Raw genomic sequence first — 21,059 nt, forward strand, 5'->3', positions numbered from 1 at the left:
TTACTCATGGTTTCACAGTGCGAAGTTTGCCATTTACATCCCCATGGTATCATCTAACATACTCCTTTGTCCTTTAAAAATACATATTTAAATAACATTTAAGTAGTAGTATAGGTAGTATGTGGTTTTGGCAAAATTGTGAAGGGGGTGGGTATGAGTTCTGTTCATTCAGAGAATACTGTTCTGAACTGTCTCCTATGTGCCAAAGTGTAACCCTTCCCACCTGCCATGAATGCCTTCTCTTCACTCCAACCCCGGAAACCTTGAGGGTCAGCGGACATGAGCAGCCTCCCCCTCCACAAACCCCTCAGTCCTGATTTTGGTACCTTGGATGACTCCCTCAGGATGTGGGCTTGCCGGCCTCCTCCAGACCCAATCGGACTGCCTCCCCTTTCCACTCTCCTGTTCATGAACCTCTCCACCAGGAGCTGGCCTATAAAGACTGCGATACGGGCCTGACCACTGAGTGTCTTAGCAGCGCTAATAAAAGGATGAGTGCAAGAAATTTCTATGATCCATTTTTAAATATCAGTTTTATTTTTCCTCATTGATGCAGAAAATAGGTCCCTGTAACACTGTCTTGAAAACACACACACACACACACACACGCACACACACGCACACACACAGATAAAATGGAAAAGCAAAACAAGCCCTAAACAATGCAATCACGACAAAGTTTTATCAACAATCTAGATTTAGAAATTTAAGAGGCTTGGAAGAGGAATAAAATATTCTACTTTTGTTAATTCTGTCCTTGCACTTCTTCACAATTACTAGAAAACTTTTGTGGTAAAGCTGGTGGCTGTGTTGTACAAGGGTACGGGGAGACGCAAAGGAGCCTAGTTCATTGGGAGACGAGGCGTTACTGGTAAAGAGAGCAGAACTCATGTACATTTGGCAACACTACGGTTTTTCTTTCTGAAAACTGTCTGTGGTTGTATGATGGCCAATGATACATCCTTATCATTACCTCCAGGCAGAGGCAGAGGCAGAGGCAGAGGCAGTGCTGTGCGGTCCCGTCCACTCTGTAGCACTCACTCACTGCGGACAGTGTACCTGGCAAGTGAGCGGAATGACCAAGGAGCTCCTGGTGGATGGAGCCTCCTGCTGAGCCACATCTGCCTCAGATTGTAGCTTCCAGAAAGTTTTGCAAACTGCTTGAAAGGCACTAAGAAAGGAGAACGCTGCCTCATGGTCTGTCTCCTCTGTAAAAGAATTGAGCTCTGGCAAAATGCAAGGCGACAGGCAGAGAACAGATTTATGTTTTTACTCTGCTACTTTACGGTATTCTTTCTAGAAGGCTTAGCAATCTGCCTTTCCTAAACATCTTAGACAAACAAGCATACTACATGCACTTATTAAAAATTAAAATGTTTACTTGGGTCTTTTCATAGCATGAGGGCTTAAGGGTTATTAAATAAATACTTAAATGCTTGACTCCAGATATCTTAAAAGAGTGTAATGAAAAATTAAATAAGTCTACTACATTAACGAGCTCAATATAAATAGCAACGACCAGAAATTACCAAGAGAAACAATAGCAATCAGATACTTTTGTAGGGGAAAAAAATCAGTATGTACAAAATGTTAAGAAGAATAAGGAATTACTTTACTTGGTTAATTTCCGGTCTTTCATTTTAACACATACGGGCCTAATTTACCATTGTCTAATTTCACAAAAGATACGCCCTGCCCATTTTGGCCTGTATAACTTTAGCTTAAGACATCTGACGAAACAGGAAGAAGCTCTTTCCTGCCTATCGTCATTGCCTCCTCTGCCAGCAATACATCTCCTCCGTGTACGAACACGTCTAGCAACACCAATCATTAAAATCTGTGCTGTAGATGTGACTAATGCCGCCCATGGCTGATGAATGTTTCCTGGTTGTCTTTCTCAGGGCCAATGTCCCCAAGAATACTATGTAGTAAAAGCTCCACAAACATACAGAGAGACAAACAAAAAGAGGCAGACTATGTAAGCAGTTAAGAGTTTGTGCAGAAGTAGAAACGAGACAGAAATCCACCTGGGTCAGAGGTATGTGAAGCTCAGGTTTCACTTGACTGGTCTTTAACAGTTCGCCTAAGTTCAAGTGGAGAAGCATCACTCTTCTCTGTTAACCAAACATGCCCATGTAGAGCTGCTTCTCTTTGCGGTGATAGCTATTGAGTTCTGACTGTGTCAGCTGGAGGTACCGCCGGACGTTGGCATCTTAGAAGGGGGCGAAGGAGGCAATTAGAGAAAGTTAGAGTGGGACCTCACCTCGGGGCCGGAGAAGAGTGTTAACATACTTTCATTTTTTCTTTAACCATTCTTAGATCTGAATATATCACAACTCTTCCACACAATAGTAAATCTCATTGCGACCCCTTTGGATTTCTAAAAAATCTCTATACAGGCCTGGGCTGGTTGCTACTTTTATGATGAAAGGGAGTTTGAAGAAATAGTTATTGTCCTAGCTGAGCCACTAAAGATGCTATACCTGGGTGGCAGTTGATCTATGTACCTGAAGGTAAGTAACATGGACAAGTGGCTCATATTTGATATCTTTATCAATTCATAGTGGCTTTCTCATTTGATGAGATTTTACTGTGCTGTTATAAATGGTTGGGAACCTTCTACTTCTGGCCTCTAAGCCAGAATGCAAACAGGGAGACAGTGTTCAGTGCTGAACCATCAACACAGGAACGAGCCCGCCATCCCTGCCCAGGCCCATCTGCTTCACAATATCCTTTTCGAGTTGGAAACAAAGGGCCAAGTCTCAGATTCTCTCTCAGTAGGCCTTTTTCTAGGTCATATCTGGGGTTAGCTGAGATAAAGAATAAATTGATTAAGCAAAGCCAGACCCCAGCTGGAGAGCTGGCAGGCAGAAATGAGGATTATCAAGTGTATTCACTGGATCCCATTTCAGTCTCCATCTAGGAAGTGAGACTTGGAAAACAAAGCTCTAAAACCTCTTTCACTAATAGGGGGCAGGGGGAGAATCCAGTATACGCGTGTGCCCATTGAGCATAAAGATTTCCAGAGGATACACCATATTGCTTTGCTGTGGAGACAAGCACGTAAGAGGATAAGGCCTGTTCATTGTACACTTTTATACTTAAAAAATTTTGAGCCATGTAAAATGTATTTTTTAAAAAATTCAATAAATTGCAAAAGTAAAATAAAACCACCTTCCACAGCTACACCCCAAACAGGACAATGTTCTTTGTCCTCCCCACTTCAATCCCCTCCTTGCTCACCTTTTGGCTGCCTATTGACAGCAGCCAGGAGGTACTGCCGAGCTTGGTCATAGTCCTGCAGGTGGAAAAAGGCCACTCCGGCCCGATACAAGGCCTTGGCATTATCAGGCTGTCGCTCCAGGACTTTCTGACTGTACTCTTTCACCCGCTCGTAGTTTACTGGCTCCATCTGAAGGAGACAGGCTAATGGGGCCACAGGAAAGGAAAAGAGAAGAGGGAGGAGGGCCTTGTTACACCGAATCTCACTGGCCAACTCAAGGCGGCACCAAACACAGAACGACATCAACAATGTTCACTTATCCAACAAATAAACATGAGTGTCTGCCCTGCGCCAGACCTTCTAAGTCTGGGATGTAGCAGTGTATAAAAGCTTTACATACCTTGAATCGACTTCAGTATCTGCCAAATGCCTACTATGTACCTAGTGTTGGGTTAGGCCCAGCTATAAAACTGATAATATACTTTAAAGTTTATGTAAACCTCTTCTTCCTTGTGTCTCTTCTACTCACAGCTCTTGAACATTCCACTTCACCACAATTCTTGTACTGCAACTTTGTTAACAACTGCAGTTGCCACATGAGGCAAAACAAAAAAATAATGATTATGCAAGGCAATAGTAAGCAGTGTGCTATGTGCTTGTTTAATCTTCTCATCCACTCTGTGAGATCAGTATGTGTCACTACCTCCATTTAATGGATGGATGAAGAAATGAAGGCTCAGAATGGTAAAGTAACTTGTCCAAGATCACACAGCTTCTGGATGGAATGAGTAAGACATTTGAACCAAAGACTCTGACTCTGAAATCATCATCATTGATGATATTTTATTTCACTAATCCCTTGGATGATTTAATGGCACCTCAACATACAAATATGATAGAAGTAGTTTTTTTTAAACTACTCCTAATAATTTCTGTGGCCTCAGCCTGGACAGTTAGAATGTTTTAATATACTTCAAAAGGGGGCAACGATCAGGTCAATCTTCTGCTTTTTTATAATCAAGATAGGAAATGTTTCCCTCTTCCATAAGTGTGGGATTAAACACAGTACGATTACAACATGAGGCTAGGCACTGAGCATCCTGGCTGGTGAGCCCATTAAAGGGCCAATGTTTGCATCCCTTTTACAACATCACCACCAAGTGGTCATAGATTGTCCTCAGATATTTCCCCAGATACGTGGTCAACTAACCCATTACTATAGCTTCATTCATTCATTTGACAACTAGCTATGGGGCACTGACCAAGTGCTAGGCAGGGCTGGGAACAGGACGAGAGGAACCAGACCCCCATCTTGATGAGTAAGCAGAGTTCGCATCCTAGTCTCCAAGTAGCAGGAACATACAATAAACAAACAAAATTTTTTTAAGTGCTTGGAGAACCAGCACTGCCTAAAAATGGAGTGAATGAGGTCAGAGTGCAGCTTGGGTACTGAAGATTTCTCTAAGAAAGTGACTTTTGAGCCAAAATCTGAAGGACAAGGGTCCTTCAAGGGACAGCGCTTTCTAACCTCAGAGACAAGATCCTACAGAGCTGGAAGACAGAAATGTACTTTACAAATTCAATGTATGGAGGGGCCAGACCATGTCTGGCTCTGCAGGTAAGGATCAGAGTTCGGATTTTCTTCCTAAGTGCAATGAGATGCCACTGGAGGATTTTAAGCAGTGAAATGATCTGGCTCCCTTCTCTACAAAATGGGGATAATCATAAAAACCTTGCAGGATTTTTGGGTAATGAGAGATACTGTAAATACACTGCTCAACATGTCACAAGCAGACAACAGGTGTAAACTGGTAGGTAATTCAGTGAGTCCTCGACAGACGTCCCCATCTCTCCAACACCACATTTCCCTAATTTCTAGTCAGTTCCCTAATACAGACCCTACTGTCAAACGGGACCTCACAACACAAACCGGTTTAGGAGGCAACGTGAAGGCCTATCTCCTGCCTTTTCATAACGGAAAAGGGAAATGTGCAGGATTCTGCAATAAGAACTCGGGTGTAGAGTTAAGATTTGCCTCTAGCCCCACCACTTACTACTGTTTGACCGTTTCCTTAAATGCACCTCAAAGGGTTGTTGTGACATCTAAACAGGTTAGTTTGGGTAAGGGGCTCAAACAGTGTCTGCCTTGGGCATCTCATAAGCACTCACTGTACTCATTCTCTGCCTTATTTCTTTTCCGTAGTACTTACCATTTTCAAAAAATATATACGTGTTGCTTTTTTGTAATTGTCCATCTCCCTCCCTTGAATATATGTTCCATGAGAGCAGGGAACCTCGGCGCTCAGTAAAAACGATTGAATTTAAACATTAGCTACTATAACTGCTATTTTTATTACTTGAGTCCAAGAGTAGCACTGGACACACATTGTAAAAAAGCTAGATTTTCCCTGAAGTATAGCTGATGAGTATTGTAGTAAAAAAAATCATTTTCAAATAACCATTACAAAATGTAAAAACTACTCCTAATAACTTTTATGGCCTCGGTCTGGACCGTTAGAATGTTTTGGGTTTTTTTTTAAAGATTTTATTTATCTTTAGAGGGGAAGGGAAGGAGAGGAGAGAAATATCAGTGTATGGTTGCCTCTCATGTGTCCCCTGCTGGGAACTGGCCTGCAACCCAGGAATGTGCCCTGACGGAATTGAACCACGATCCTTCGATTCGCAGGCCCACGCTCAATCCACTGAGCTATACCAGCCAGGGCCGAGAATGTTTTAATATACCTAAAAATAAGTTAATTTGTTCCATGGTTAGTTTGCTTGTCACAGAACAGACCTAAGAAGTCTCCTGTCTTTTGGCAGATTCATCCCAGTGATACTAATCCTTGTATTCATCTCTTCACCCAAGGCCATCTAGAAATGCCAGATAACTAGTTACCCAAATTATTAGCCAGCTGATTTACAGGTAAGAGGAAAATAAGGAAAGGCTACCCAAAGCATCTAGTAAGAATGACTTACACCAGCTGAAACAAGAGCCTTCCTTCCGGTATATTAAATATTAAAAAAATAATGCCCTCAATATAAATTCAGTATTTTCTCCATTGGGCGGAAAATTCCCTAAACCCATCAGCATCACCTGGGAATCGGTTGGAAAATGCAAATAAATGGTAGGCACCACCTCACACCTAGTAAATCGGACTCTGGGGGTGGGGTTCAGGAGTTGTTTCATAAATTCTCCAGAAGTTTGAGAACTACCGTTCTACAGAAACTCAGCTAGAGCCCTGTAAATCGGAAATACATTTCAATTCATGGCAGAATAACTAGATGATAGCAGAAAAGCCCGTCAGGGTTTTTCCAAATGTTCACAGATTTTCGTGTACCTGCCTGGAGATTCTTACCCACCCTTCCTCCCTGTTCTTACCAGCTAGATTGTTGTAGCAGTCTCTCTGGGTGCTGTGCAGTATGTTTTCTTGTTCGGGTGTGAGAGCCGGGCCCTGAGGTCCTAGATTAGGTATCGGGGAGGGCAGACTTGGATCCAGACCCCGCAGCTGAAGCAGAGCTCGATGGTACCTACTCACAGCATCTCGGTACTTCCCTTCTCGGTAACGCTGGTTCCCTTTCTCCTTGTACAGCTGAGCCTCCTGCAGGCGCTTCTCCATAATTCTGTCGCCCATTGCTATTGCGGAATTACGAAGCGAAAGAGCAACTGAAGCTCTGGGGGTGGGAGCAGAAATACTGATTTTGGTAGTCGACCTAAGGCAGGCAATTACCCTTTTCCAGGAGGCCCTGCAGGGAATGAGCTTTGCTTGTTTCTACCACAGCCCCTTCCTTTCCTCTATGCAGTATTTTTTAACCTCCAGTGGTGCAAGAAACTAATCTGTGAGACTGTGAGAATGGGAAAGCCAGAGATTAAGTGAGTTTCTAAAGAGGCGATTCTGCAGGAGACCCGGAAGAAGCAAAGGTCGCAGTAAGAAATTGAGGCAGGCGTGCAAATGCCGGTGGAATTTGCTTCCTTCTTTCTTTCTTTTGGACACACCTCCCTGACCTGGAAGTGGAAAAGTAGGCGGGGACAACTGCTAAGAGAAGTTTAGACGGTTTGCCTCCGTCCCAGCTTTTTATGCGCACGTATTCAACTAGCATTCTTTGAGGTCTGTGCCAGGACCTAGGAGACCAAAGTGAACGTGGTCCGTGCCCAAAGGCCACGATTGGCCTGGTGGCAAAGCAGCTCAGCTGCAAATTCTCCAAGGCCCAAGGCCAGCCCTCATGCCCAAGCCCGGAAGTATCCCCCTGGATTTTGGATTACGAATGGGAGAATCCGGAGGACGGGGTCCGGTCTCTTGACAGTTTGTTGTCTAAAAGGTCGCGCGCATTGCACCACGCCGCCCAATCAGAAGCGGACCCAGAAAAGTAATCCCACAGAAAAGACCCAATCTTTCCCACCTCCCCTACGGACCTACACGCGGGGAGGGGGCAAAAAAAAAAAAATCCCCTGACAATTTCGCCAATTGGAAAAATCCGATGATCACGGATGACCAATCACAACTGCAGATGACAATTCAAGTTGGCCAATGATCTAGCTAAAAGGCGAGGTCCGACAATCTGTTGCTAGGTAGAAGTTGAGCAATTGGGGGGCGGGGCGAGGGGATACTGTATTCCTTGGTTTTGGAGAGCCTTTTGGTTTACTAACAAAAAATGTAATTACTAAGAGGCTTTCACGTTGCAACAGCTTCCCTTCTGGCTTTTTTTTTTAACACTCTCAATAAGTTGCTGCACGCATAGAGAGTAGGAAGAGACTAGTGAACAAGCCCCAAGACCAAAGTGCGATAGGAAGTCAGATGGGAGTGATGGTGGCGACCGGGTGGGAGGAGCTGTGCGAGCCCGGGCTGCTGCGCAACCCCGGCTGAAGTACGGAAAGAAGGGCGCGCACACGCCTCCGTGCTACGAGGCACTTGAGCCGCAGCCAAGCTTTCCCGTCTCCGGCTCCGGTGCGGCTGCGCAGTGAAACCACCGGCGGCGATTGGCCAGTAGGTGAGAGGGGGAGGGAGGTAAAGGGAGGGAAGTCCGTCGTCCTAGCCTCGAGCCCGCCCGCGGTAGGGGAACCGAAAAAGCAGAGAGGGAAATACTTTCCCGATACGTTGTTTTGGGCTCCGTAGGCTGAAAAGGGGAGCGAAACAGAAGGGAGAACCGTAGAAGAGACTGCGCGCGGCCCTAGCCGCCTGCGTGCGTCCGTGCGCGCTCGCTCGCGCGGGCTCAGTGCTGGCGCGTGAAGCGGAGGCGGGCGGCGGCGGCGCCTGCGCGGTCGGGCTCGGTCGTCGGTTCGCAGGGGAGGAGGCAAGCGGGAGGCGGAGGCGGCGGCGGCGATGGAGGTGAAGCGGCTGAAAGTGACCGAGCTGCGGTCGGAGCTGCAGCGGCGGGGCCTGGACTCGCGCGGCCTCAAGGTGGATCTGGCGCAGCGGCTGCAGGAGGCGCTGGACGCCGAGATGCTCGAGGACGAGGCTGGTGGTGGAGGGGCCGTGCCCGGCGGGGCCTGCAAGGCGGAGCCTCGGCCTGTGGACGCGTCGGGCGGCGGCCCGGGCGGGGACGAGGAGGAGGACGAAGAGGAGGAGGAGGACGAGGAGGCGCTGCTTGAGGACGAGGACGAAGAGCCACCCCCTACCCAGGCCTCGGACCAGGCCGCGCAGCCGCCGCCGGAGCCCCCGGAGGTGGCAGCCGTGGAGGCCCCGGCCGAGCCTGATGCTTCCGAGAGGCCGGCCGAGGAGGCCACGGCCGAGTCAGGTGGGGTAAATGGTGGCGAAGAGCAGGGCACCGGCAAGGGGGAGGAAGACGAGCCGGAGGAGCGGAGCGGGGACGAGACACCGGGATCCGAGGCGCCGGGTGACAAGGCCGCAGAGGAACAGGGTGAGGAGCTGGCAGCGGAGCCCGACTCTAACCAGCCGGGTGCGCCCAGGCACCCAGCCCTTCACCGAGGGATCCGATCCCTTGTTCTCTCTTACCTGAAAGGGCAAGATTCCTATCACCACTTGGTGGGACTGCCCAGGGGAAGTGGCTTTTAGTCTCTTCGCACATTTCTAGGAGGTTTGACCACCGTTGGTGGCCCTACTCTCTTGAAGGAGGGAGGTTCCTGCTTAACTTGCTTCGTTGGTTGGTAGTGGATGGAAGTGAACAGGGTTGCATGTGAACTGCTGGTGAGCTACCTGTGGAGCAGCCTCCCACGCTGCTGGTTATCTTTTCCTATACCAAGAATGTGCTGAGGAATTGGCGATTTCACGAATAGCTAGACCGACTGTTGAGGCTTTTGGCCCTTGGGCTGCCTGTTGAGTGTTTCGCCATAAAAATCCTAAGCAGCAAACTAAATTCATCAAGATTCTCTCCATTAAAAGCATGGTGGTATGGCTTGAGCCACACAGAATTTGGCAGCCCAACCTTGCTCTCGCTTTAGTAGCAGGGCAACAGCCTGTGGTGTGAAGGTGTCGAGTTTAATGGTTAACTAGTGAAGAGAAAGTCTTATCTAGTGCCTTGAGAATGTCACTCAACTTGGCTACGGGTTTTACTTCACTTGTATTATGATTAAAATGTAATCTTACCACTGAGTTGATGGATGGGCATTATTTGTAAATTTGCTGTACACTCAGCCAGCCTTGTACATTTCAGATTCCTGAGTAACCGAATTGAAATGATCGAGGTGTTGGTGGGTCCGTTGAGCAACCTTGTGTAAAGTTGCTCCCCACCCCCCAGTTAGTGACCTGTCTTCCTTTGAAGTGATTGGATGGTTAGAGCTGCTCCCTAACTATCTATCTGTCGGAATAAGGAGGGAAACTAGAGCTGCTTCTACTCTTACAATAAAACGGGTTGCCTTAATTCTTTTAATAATACGCTGTTTAGGCTGCCACTTAGTATCATAGTATAAATGGAACCCATTCCACGGTGGTCATGTGCAGCTTGAAGATTGTTTGTCCTATGTCCTGGAGCAAAAATCCCATTACATAACCTTTGACTGAATGTGTTTCCCAAATAGCAGATAAAAAAGGCCGAGGGATGAAGAAATATCTTAAATTATTATTAAAAAACCTTTGTATTGAAAACTTCAAAGGCCTAAGGAAAACACCTGTTTTTCCCCCTTGGAAAGAATGCTGTGAAGTATGTGACACCACCTTTCTCCCAAAATTATGTGCAGTGAAGATGCAGTGTTATTTATGGATCTCTCCTGAATTAATGGTTTGCTCTTGCAACTTTCAGTAAAAATTCATGATAATATTATAGCTCTGTCATGCACCTGTGTCCACTTGCCATATAAGTAAACCTGTGGATGGCTGTGCATTTTAAAGCTTGAAAGGCACACTTTTATTTTTTTAAGTGAGTCTTCTGTATCGTGAAGCTGTGGGAAAGTGTTAGAAAAAATGTTTTATGACTAGCTTAAATTCAAATCTGACAATCAAGAATCAAAAGTAACGTATGAATTTTTTTTAAATACCATATTGGTGGGGAAAGCTGCAAGTTTGACCTGATTTAAGCAGATAAATTTAGAGTGCAGAAATTGTCCAGTTTTAATCTATGGCTTGACTGTAATTAGTATCCTTTTATAAAATAAAATTCCAGCCAACGACAAGAGGAAGAACTTTGGAAATAAAACATTCCATGGATGCAGTGGGAGCAGCTTGGGTACTCGGATGGGACAGATACTCAGATCGCCCTTTAGTTTCTGTTGGTTCTGAGCTTATTCCACGCTCCAGTATGAAAACTGCTGATTTTCTTTCCCTCCTTTTTGTAGGAGATGACCAAGATAGTGAAAAGTCAAAACCAGCAGGCTCAGATGGTGAGCGGCGGGGGGTAAAGAGACAGCGGGATGAGAAGGATGAACATGGCCGAGCTTACTATGAATTCCGAGAGGAGGCTTACCACAGCCGGTGAGGGAAACAGTCCCTTTCATTGAAGGGACTGTCTGCTATGATTTCGGTGCACCTGGTGAATCAGAGAGTCTGGGAAGAGGGGCGGATTGAAAACGGAGTAGGTTTTTTAATAGGAGTAAGTTCTAGATTGAATCTGCCCTGAAAGCTCCTGTTGCCCTTTTCTCATTTACTGAAAGAAGCTGTCTGCTGGAATTTTATATTCACTGAAATTTTAAAACTGACACGATGCCATGCAGACACGCCTCCAAGAAGAGGGCTTTGGTTACATTGTATTTGCTTTTCTTTTATATGTATAGCTCAAAGTCTCCACCACCCCCTGAAGAAGAGGCAAAAGATGAGGAGGAGGATCAAACACTTGTGAACCTGGACACGTGTATGTATAAGGCAGGCAGGTTGGGGTTTTAACCACTGAGAAGTGATTTTGGAGATTAAAACTTCATGGCCTGCAACTTTTAAGAGATGTAGCATGTGGGAGACTTTGTATCCGTCCTTGACAACTCAGTGTGTTTGTATTCTGTGGATGGCTTTCAGATGTTGCCATTGTCATAAACACATTGCTTCTTTCCTAACAGATACCTCAGATCTCCATTTTCAAGTGAGCAAAGACCGATACGGAGGGCAGCCCCTTTTCTCAGAGAAGTTCCCCACTCTGTGGTCTGGGGCGAGGAGTACTTACGGAGTGACAAAGGGGAAAGTCTGCTTTGAAGCCAAGGTAGAACGTATAGCTCATTAAAAGCATTCATTTATTAGTCCTGGCTGGTGTGGCTCGGTGGATTAAGTGCCAGCCCGGGAACCAAAGGGTCACCAATTCAGTTCTCAGTCAGGGGACATTCCTGGGTTGCGGGCCAGGTGCCCAGGATGGGGCACAGAAGAGGCAACCACACATTTGTGTTTCTCTTCCTTCCTCCTTCCCTTCCCTAATTTCTAAAAATAAATAAAATAAAAATGTAAAAAAAATCACTAAATTATTCCTTACACTATTGTATACTGGACTCCTTCCCACAAATATTTTATTAGTGCAGAAAAAAAGCACCACGTGTTAACAATAACCTTAGCTCCAATAATGAAGAAACTGGGGGTCTTCCCCCAGGTCTTTGGTTTACATGCATTGACAGTTACTATTCTGATGTGGAGTTGTATAGTTGTCATTTTCAGTTTGCATAAAAATCTTGTCTCTTTGGCAAACTTTGCTTCTGAGTTGGTCAGAGTGTCTGAGAGGACTTTTTTCCCTCCCTAGGTGACCCAGAATCTCCCCATGAAAGAAGGCTGCACAGAGGTCTCTCTCCTTCGAGTTGGGTGGTCTGTTGATTTTTCCCACCCACAGCTTGGTAAAGTCACTTTAACTTCTTCACTAGTGTTTGCTACCGTGTTGCTCACTCCGTGGGAAGTTTAAGTGTGGGTAACTAATTTTTTGACTTTCAGGTGAGGATGAATTCTCTTACGGTTTCGATGGACGAGGACTCAAGGCAGAGAACGGGCAATTTGAGGAATTTGGCCAGACTTTTGGGGAGAACGATGTCATTGGCTGTTTTGCTGTAAGTGCTGCTGAAAATTGTGGGTTCACAGCAAGGAGTGAGTGGAGGGCACTGGGGGTTCGGTCGCTGCCTGTCAGTTGCTGTTTTTTATGTATTTGGTGCAGGTCATGCTTAGTTGTGTGTTGCCACAGTCACTGAGTTTTTTGTTTTGTTTTTGTGAGATTAAATCGTAAGATTCATTCAGCCTCAATCCCTGTAAGCCCATGAAGGCCCCTTGTCTTTTGTTACAGAATTTTGAGACTGAAGAAGTAGAACTTTCCTTTTCTAAGAATGGGGAAGACCTGGGTGTGGCATTCCGGATCCACAAGGAGGCCCTGGCAGACCGGGCCCTCCTACCCCATGTCCTCTGCAAAAATTGTGTCGTGGAATTAAATTTTGGTCAGAAGGAGGAGCCCTTCTTCCCACCACCGGAAGAGTTCGTGTTCATCCACGCTGTGCCTGTGGAGGAGCGTGTGCGCACCGCGGTGCCGCCCAAGGCCATAGAGGAGTGCGAGGTAGGCCTGGGGTGTGGAGGCCCAGCGCCCGCCCTTCGGAGCCGTGGACATGGAGAGCTTTTCTTCTCAAAACTCCACCGGCCTGGGTCATGAGAGGATATTACTAAATTGGGTTCTTAAACATGACCCCTGCTTATCTTTCATAGTCCTCCTGGTTCTGTCTGCTTGCAGGTCATTCTGATGGTGGGACTGCCTGGGTCTGGAAAGACCCAGTGGGCACTGAAATACTCAAAAGAAAATCCCGAGAAAAGATACAATGTCCTGGGAGCCGAGACTGTCCTCAATCAAATGAGGGTGAGTTGGCCCTGGTGGGTAGTTATGGCTTAGTGTCGTCCTGCTATGCCAAGGTTGTGGGTTTGATCCCTGGTCAGGGCACGTACAAGAATCAGCCACCGACTGCCGCGTCAGCAAGTAGACAACGAGTCGGTGTTTCTCTCTCTCCTTCTCTCCCTCCCTCTGCCTTGTCCTTCTTCCTCTCTGTTTCTAAAGTCAGTAAATTTTTTAAAATGAGGATAAGGTACTGGGGGTTATTAGTCAAATGGGAATTTGCCCTGGAGGTTCCAAGAAACTGTTTTCCCAGTGGAGTTAGTCTTTCAAGTGTCTGAGGACAAGGGCCCCACAACTAGATAAATGAGTGCTCAATGTATGTTAAAAGGAGGTTGTCCCCCAGTCCCATTTGCTGTGTTGTACTTCTGAAAGCTGATAAAATCTGGAATCTGTCCAGATGAAGACTGGAAATGACTCCTGCAGGAGATGGACAACATTCGTGACACTGAGGAATAGGGCCAAACTGTTGTGGTGGCATTGAAGAGGTGACACTTACCAGTGACTCTCGGGCTTTAACTTGCTTCATAACTTCTTGTGTTTCTCTTCATTTTCTCTCAAACTCATCAGATGAAGGGGCTTGAGGAACCAGAAATGGACCCAAAAAGCCGAGACCTTTTAGTTCAGCAAGCCTCCCAGTGCCTTAGTAAACTGGTCCAGATTGCTTCCCGGACAAAGAGGAACTTCATTCTTGATCAGGTATTTTCAGACATTGAAAGGAACCTAATTTTGTGTAAGGTCCAAAGATGACAATCTGGCATCTATTTAATCTGATACAATTACTTAGAGTCAAAGTGGGTGCATTTGTAAAGAGAGACTGAATTAAGAAACAGAATCAGTTCACTTAGTTAATTATGATTAGGTAGTTTTGTGTTATAGTTATAATGTTTCTTGAACTCAGAGATACCTCTTACTGTTAGCGTTCTTACCAGGGAGTATATGGACCCAGACTATAAAACCCTTAATAGAGGCAACGGACAGAGCGTTAGAGGTCCTTTGGATTCCTGGCTTCACCACTTACTGGGTTCGTGGCCTCAGACAAGTCTTGCTCTCTATGAGTCTCAGTTTTCCTGATGCACAAAATCCGTTAATAACTGTCCAGTAGAGCTTGAGGAATCAAAGGAGATTGTGTATGTAACATCCCTAATTGGGTGCCTCATTTGTAAAAGATGCTCCGTAAGTGCTTATGTTGAGTTTGGGTAATGATTTTTATTTCTAAGACTCCCATGATTCTTTCTGTCCCTAGTGTAATGTGTACAACTCTGGCCAGCGGCGGAAACTGTTGCTGTTCAAGACATTCTCTCGGAAAGTGGTGGTGGTTGTCCCTAAGGAGGAAGACTGGAAGAAGAGGCTGGAGTTGAGGAAGGAAGTGGAGGGAGATGATGTGCCTGAGTCTATAATGCTGGAGATGAAAGGTGGGCCCAAACTGTCCAAGTCAGGGATCCTGTCCTTGGTCAGTGTGTACCTTACTAGGGCTTTCTCGTCCCTGGAGTGACTCTCCACACCTAGAGTGTAAAACTGAAGAGTTAAGTAGTGGGTGTGAGCACTTGTAGGTAAATGAATAAGCAGAGTGAGTGGAGAAGCACTAACTTCTCGGCTCATTCTCGGTAAGATACAATAATTCATAGAATAATTAAAACTCAAGGCAGAGGCTTCATTGAGTCAGTTATTCATTGAGTGAGTATTTAAAGAGTGTCTACTATTTACCCATTGCTATTCTAGATGTAGGGCAATTGTGAATGAAAGGAAGCTGTGTTTTACTGAATTTATACTTTCGGAGGGGGGAGATGTTATGATTCAAATTAAAATACAGTGACTGGGCCCTGGCCAGGTAGCTCAGTTGGTTAGAGCGTTGTCCCAATATGCCAAGGTTGTGGGGTCCATCCCTGCTCAGGGCACGTACAAGAAGCAACCAGTAGGTGCATCAGTAAGTGGAGCAGCAAACTCAGGTTTTTCTCTCTCCTCTCTCTCCCTAAAAGTCAATTAAAAATACAGCGTTTGGATAGAATGGTCTTATAGTTATCTTGATTTCTGATAATGTAGGAGGTTTGTTTGCTTGTTTTAGTGTTTGATAGGAACCTGAAATCTTTAATGCAACACAAAGCCTAATAATAGTAAGGTCCTCCATAAGGTGGACTTGTCTGTCTGGATTGATCCTGCTTCCTGCTGTTTCCTCAGAGTGTGATTTCTGCCCACCCCTGCTGCCGTCAGCTCTCAGCGCTCCCACCTGCCTGGTCCACTAATGGCTCTTTGAATTCTGACAATGCCCAGGGATGGGAGCTGGTTATGTAGCTTAAGAGCCAGATTGTCAGTTTACGCAGAGTGAACTATGCCAGTCCATAACTGACACTCAGGAACCTGGAGGAAGTTAGTTAATGGAGGTTAACTGGGTTCATCGAAGAATTAAGAGGACCGCTCCGGCCCTTGCTCTGAATTCCACTGCTACTCAGCCTCTGAACTTGTGTTTCTTAGCGTCTTATCTAACCAACCCAAAAACCTTTCTCGGTTACGTTTAGCCTCTGCCTACCTGCTTCTGTCCTGATAAGAAACCTTAACCCAGTTTACTCTTAATTTATTATGGATCACTTGAGAACTTGTAAATCTACAGTTTGCAGGTAGCCCTGTGCCTGGGGCTGTTACAATCCAGAGAAAACTTATGAAAGGACCAGCAGTTCTCTGTGCACTAGTAGAGGAAGCTTGGGAAATCTTAGTCTTCCTGTAACAGGTTTTATAAGGAGACCTTCCCCATCGGTGCACTTCTCAGGCTCACAAGCTTCTCTCTTACTCTTACAGCCAACTTCTCTCTGCCTGAAAAATGCGATTATATGGATGAGGTCACATATGGGGAGCTGGAGAAGGAAGAAGCTCAGCCTCTTGTCACTAAGTACAAGGAGGAGGCAAGGAAGCTTCTGCCCCCCTCTGAGAAACGGACAAACCGCCGCAACAATCGAAACAAGCGCAACCGGCAGAACCGAAGCCGAGGCCAAGGCTACGGTGAGTCCCGGGGGCCCGCTGGCCACCGGCCGCGGTCTGAGCTGAGCAGGACCCATGTCAAGTCACTAACCAGGAATAAGGAAGTGACTTCTTTATGGAGCTTATTTCTTTCTGTGTCCTTTCCCCCCAGCTTCTTGTGCTTTTTCCATAATCCTTCAACAAAAGGTTGTTATTTTTCAACAAAAATAATTGTTTCTGAGCAGTTGTTTCTGAAAAGCGGTGCTTGGGCTTTCTCGTTTGTCTAGTTTTCACTCATACATGTGGGTTTGCCACTCACAACTGCAGTGCACCGAAAGGATTTGTGCAGCGAAATTGGATCCTTAAGTTTTCTTTCTTCTTTGTTTAGTGGATCAACCCAACTACATACACTGCAAAGTGAATGCATTATTCAGTAATTTTGGGGGTTACGAAATAAATTAGGCTACTAGTGGGATTACCATCCCTCTTGAATGTCTCATTTGTCAGTTAATCCTCCCATTTGTGCATTCACTGCCCTTTAAAAATGTGTGTGTACGTGTGTGCGTGTGTGTGTAAGTAAGTCAACATGGTGTCTGAGGCGCTTACTGTTTACACCTTGTTTCACAAGTCTAAAACGATGGGTCTGGGTTCCGTGGCGTGTGAGATGCTTCCAGGGCTGACGGTCAGTGATTCTACAAATGGCGGTGTTGACTCACGTTTCTAACTCTGCCAAGTATTCTTCGCCATCCTGAATGTTTTGCAGGAATTGGGGAGCTTCAAAAGCAAGGTGGCTTGGTTTTCTTGTGTCGCCATTCCTCTGCCCTCCCCTCTCAGACTTGATAAAAGACCCTGGCTGGTGCTTTAATTAACACTGTGTGAGCCTGGCAGAAGCAGGCCTCCTATTCCCCCCGAATTGCCTGCGGCTCCAGCTTTTTGATGTCCACTCAGACATGGAGCCAGGACCCCGTGCCCGCCGTCTGAGCGCGCTCTCCCGTTTCTCTTCCAGTGGGCGGGCAGCGCCGAGGCTACGACACCCGGGCCTACGGGCAGCAGTACTGGGGGCAGTCTGGAAACAGAGGGGTGAGTGCAGCTCTCCTCCTGCTCCTCCTCTGGGCCGTGCTAGCTCTTCCTACTGGCTTGGGGGAGCAGAGTGGTTTGGGCTGTTTCCTCAGGGCTTAGGGTTTTGCCCATATAATGTGTTTCTCTGGAAGAATTTATCCTGGGAAGATTAAGTCTGTTACAAAGTCAAACTGAGATGTGTTTCATGTGAGACGGGGCACAGCAGTGGATCATGATGCCGGAAACCCGTAAATCTTAACCCCTTCTCTTTCCCCTTTCTCAGGGCTACCGTAATTTCTACGATCGGTACAGGGGAGACTATGATCGCTTCTACAGCCGGGATTATGAATACAACAGATACAGAGACTATTACAGACAGTACAATCGAGATGTGAGTACCTCCTGGGCACAGCGCGGGGGCAGGGAGGCAGGAGCCGAGGAGCGAGTGTCATGCCTCTGTCCTCGGCCAGCTGTGCCTCCCAGTGATGGGGTCTTCCCCTCTCTTCTAGTGGCAGAGCTACTACTACCACCACCCCCAGGACAGAGACCGATACTACAGGAACTACTACGGGTACCAAGGGTATCGGTGAAGCCCCTGCCCTTGTCACCTGTCAGCTATGACGCTGAATCTCTGGGGGTGCCAGGCACCCCCCAAAACACAACCAAGGAAAACAGGGGCTGTCGGGGTGGGGCTGAGCTGCCGGGGAGGGGCGGTGGGAGGGAGGGTGCGCAAGCAGGGGTGGGGGTGGGGGGAGGTGGAAACAAATGACAAAACTGTACATTTTTTTTAAAGTTTGTTGAAAAGAATATTGTCTTATTCTATAAAACATTTCAAACCTAGTTAGATATTTGTAATCAAAAACCATTTGCTCAGAAAGCAGCACTTAGGGCTGCCTGTCCTGTACCCCGCCGCTGACAGGAGCAGTCCTGAAAACGTCACCCCGCTGACGTTGTGAGGCAGCTGGGCTGGCAGCCACGCAGGGAGAGCGATGAGGCGTGTGGAGAGGGTGGGCAGGCGTGAGAGGGCACTGTCCACGCAGGCAGGAGTGGGGACAGAGGGAGAGCTTGTGACTGGGGCAGTGAAAATAAACGATTGGCTCTTACCAATCACTTGCACCACTAACCGTTTGTATTTTTTTTTTTTACCGACCTTTCCCTCTCGGGATATCTGGTCTGGTGGGCTGGGCGGCCACAGTGGCATTGTCTCCACTGTCCTGTGCCTTTGTGCTGTTTGGCCGAGGCCTGGAGACCACCAAGTGGACGGTTCCGCTGTACAGGACGCCCAGGCTGAGGAGACAGGGACGGTGCCTGTTTGCAGAGCAGAGCGGCTCGCACCCTCTGTGCACCCGTTGGCGGGTCCCCGGGGGGACCTGGGGGAGAGTGGGGTTGGGGTCCTGGCCTGAAGATTGTGACCGCCAGTCTGTTCTCTCCGTCTTCCAAGGTTGAGAGGGAGTGAAGTCTCTGAAATCATCTCTGTTAAGAGTATCTGTCCTCTTCTAGTGCGAGAGAAGGAGCGTTTCTCAGGGTTTCAGCTCACACGGAAATGAAGCAGGATTCTTTCCACGGCAGCAGGATATGTACATAAGTGAATCCTGTGGTGTGGGCTACCAGGCCCAGGTGCTGAGAATAGCAACTATTTTATACAGTGTGGAGGGCGCAAGCCCTGCTGGTCTTTTTGATACACAGGTAGAAAGTGCATAGAAAGGGGGGTGGGGGGTGGGAGGCAGCTCAGCGGGGCTGCTGCAACTTGGGGAGAGCGTGAATGTGCGTATAATGTGTGCATGAAAGGGAGCCCCCCTTCCTGACTTCTTGAAACAGGATTCCTCCTGGGGTGCTTACCCCGCAAATCCCCGGAGAGGCCTCTAGCCAGGAGACTTCAGTCGGGATGGTCTCTGTAACTTTACCAACACCCTCCCAGTTCTTGACTAACGGCTTCAGGTGGCTGGATTCAAGGATATGGGTGGGCTACGGGAATGTTCTTTCAATACTTAGCTTCAGTTCTAAATTATCTTCCTGCTCAGCATTGAGTCTGCCAAGGGCTTCCTCAGCAAATCCCACATACTGCAGGGCTTCCTAGTGAGGGCAGACCCTGGGTTGTGCTACTAGAATGTGCTTCACTTCCATTCCTCACCTGGGCGGTTCTCTGTTGAAACATTTTGTGCTGAGGTTGGGTCTTTCCCTCTCCCGCTGTGACTGCTACGTAGCCCGTCTCCAGGCCTGTTGGCTCTCACTCTGGCCTCTAGTTTCCTCTGTCCGTGACACGCCTGCCCCGCAAGTCCCTCCCACTCCAAGGCCGGAATGGGGGGCTGATAGGAAATACGTTTGCTTGCTCATAATGATGTCTTTTCTCTGGGCACCTGCATTCTTGCGGTGCCGTCCAATGGATTTGTGTGTGGCAGTGGATGCCGTGATTGCATGAACTTTTCTGTAACCCACTAACTTTTTATTATTATTAAGGGAGTTTTTGAGAAGCTTTGCTGATAGTATCAGGGCAAGGAGATAAAAACTGGAGCCCAAAGAAATTCTCTTAGGGCAAGATCCCGTTATAATAGAAAATTGGCTCTGGGGCCCGCTCAGGTGTGGAGTCCTCCAGCACACAGCTCCTGTCATCGTGGCCTGCGATGACCCGGTCTGCGGGTGCTGGGCCCCTGAGCTGCTTTGTGTTTCTTGGGGGGAGGAGGGTTAGGGGAGGTACTTGCTGTTATTATTTGGACACTAGAAAGTCGTCTTTTTTAAACAACAACCAAAAAGCTGTTTTTCTGGGTGGGTGGAAAGAAAGTGCCACGTCCTTGGTGGTGGAGTCCTCGCAACAGCCTAGATGGCTGGGGTTTGTTTCTGTCTTTTTATTATTAAAAAAAAAAAAAAGAAAACATGTTAAGGGGACAAAATGTGGATTAACAGGAGGGGTCCCAGCCTTGTTTTCCTTAGGAGACTTGTTCTGTGTTTCATCAGACGTCTGTTGTAGTTGTTGTAGATGGAAACGCTTATGAGAAGAACAGACATCGCGTGGAGCCTGTACATGTTTTTGCACAACCTGTAAAGCATTCTTGGAAGTGGCCAGTAAAAAAGGGTTTTACCATTTTTTAAAAAAAATGTAACTGTGTCATTGTTTACATCTGTAACTTTTTCCTCCCATGTTCTCATGACAACATTCTGGCGAATATGTAGGCACAGTAGCTTCCAGTTTTAGAATAAATAACCATTTGGATTGAATTCACTCTTATCTCCTGTGGCTGCACTGACTGGGGTGGAGTGTGTCATCTGGGGGATTCATTCATTTACTTCTGATGCTGCTTCAAGTTACCCTGGGTCCAACCCAGGCCGGCTTTCCTCCGGCACGGCTGTCACTCCCTTCCTGTTCTACCAGGGCGGCCCTTGGGGGCTGTGGGCCTGCTTGGTGCTTGCTTATGCTAAAAGCGTGAGCCGTTGGAATAGAAGGAAACACACTGTGTCATGACCTCTGTGTCTTTGACCTGTACTGACACTAGTTGGATGCTTGAAGTTAAGTGTAAGGTTCTATTTAGGAGCTAAACGAGTGTATTCATGAGCAGTTACCACTTAGAGGAAAAGCCTGCTCATTCAACAGAAGATGTTTGATGGAGGGTAA

The 21,059-nt window shown here is 47.0% G+C and overlaps 2 protein-coding genes across 2 annotated transcripts; one reads left to right on the forward strand and one right to left on the reverse strand.

Annotated features, from left to right (window-relative positions):
* Positions 1-514: 514 nt before the first annotated feature.
* Positions 515-7,904, reverse strand: TTC9C (tetratricopeptide repeat domain 9C). The gene is made up of 3 exons (XM_037140254.2): positions 6,603-7,904; positions 3,244-3,426; positions 515-2,212 (listed from the first exon to the last, which is right to left on the reverse strand). The coding sequence occupies exons 1-3, from the start codon at positions 6,853-6,855 to the stop codon at positions 2,118-2,120; spliced, it is 531 nt and encodes a 176-aa protein (XP_036996149.1). The 5' UTR covers positions 6,856-7,904; the 3' UTR covers positions 515-2,117.
* A 323-nt stretch (positions 7,905-8,227) lies between these two features.
* Positions 8,228-18,575, forward strand: HNRNPUL2 (heterogeneous nuclear ribonucleoprotein U like 2). The gene is made up of 14 exons (XM_037140253.2): positions 8,228-9,079; positions 10,950-11,085; positions 11,385-11,461; positions 11,661-11,800; positions 12,326-12,416; positions 12,511-12,623; positions 12,854-13,117; positions 13,289-13,411; positions 14,012-14,140; positions 14,688-14,856; positions 16,235-16,435; positions 17,400-17,473; positions 17,736-17,843; positions 17,962-18,575. The coding sequence occupies exons 1-14, from the start codon at positions 8,542-8,544 to the stop codon at positions 18,040-18,042; spliced, it is 2,244 nt and encodes a 747-aa protein (XP_036996148.1). The 5' UTR covers positions 8,228-8,541; the 3' UTR covers positions 18,043-18,575.
* The last annotated feature ends 2,484 nt before the right edge of the window (positions 18,576-21,059 follow it).

Source organism: Artibeus jamaicensis, unplaced genomic scaffold (assembly GCF_021234435.1).
Source record: "Artibeus jamaicensis isolate MK-2021 breed Jamaican fruit bat unplaced genomic scaffold, CSHL_Jam_final scaffold_614, whole genome shotgun sequence".
Lineage (NCBI taxonomy): Eukaryota > Metazoa > Chordata > Mammalia > Chiroptera > Phyllostomidae > Artibeus > Artibeus jamaicensis.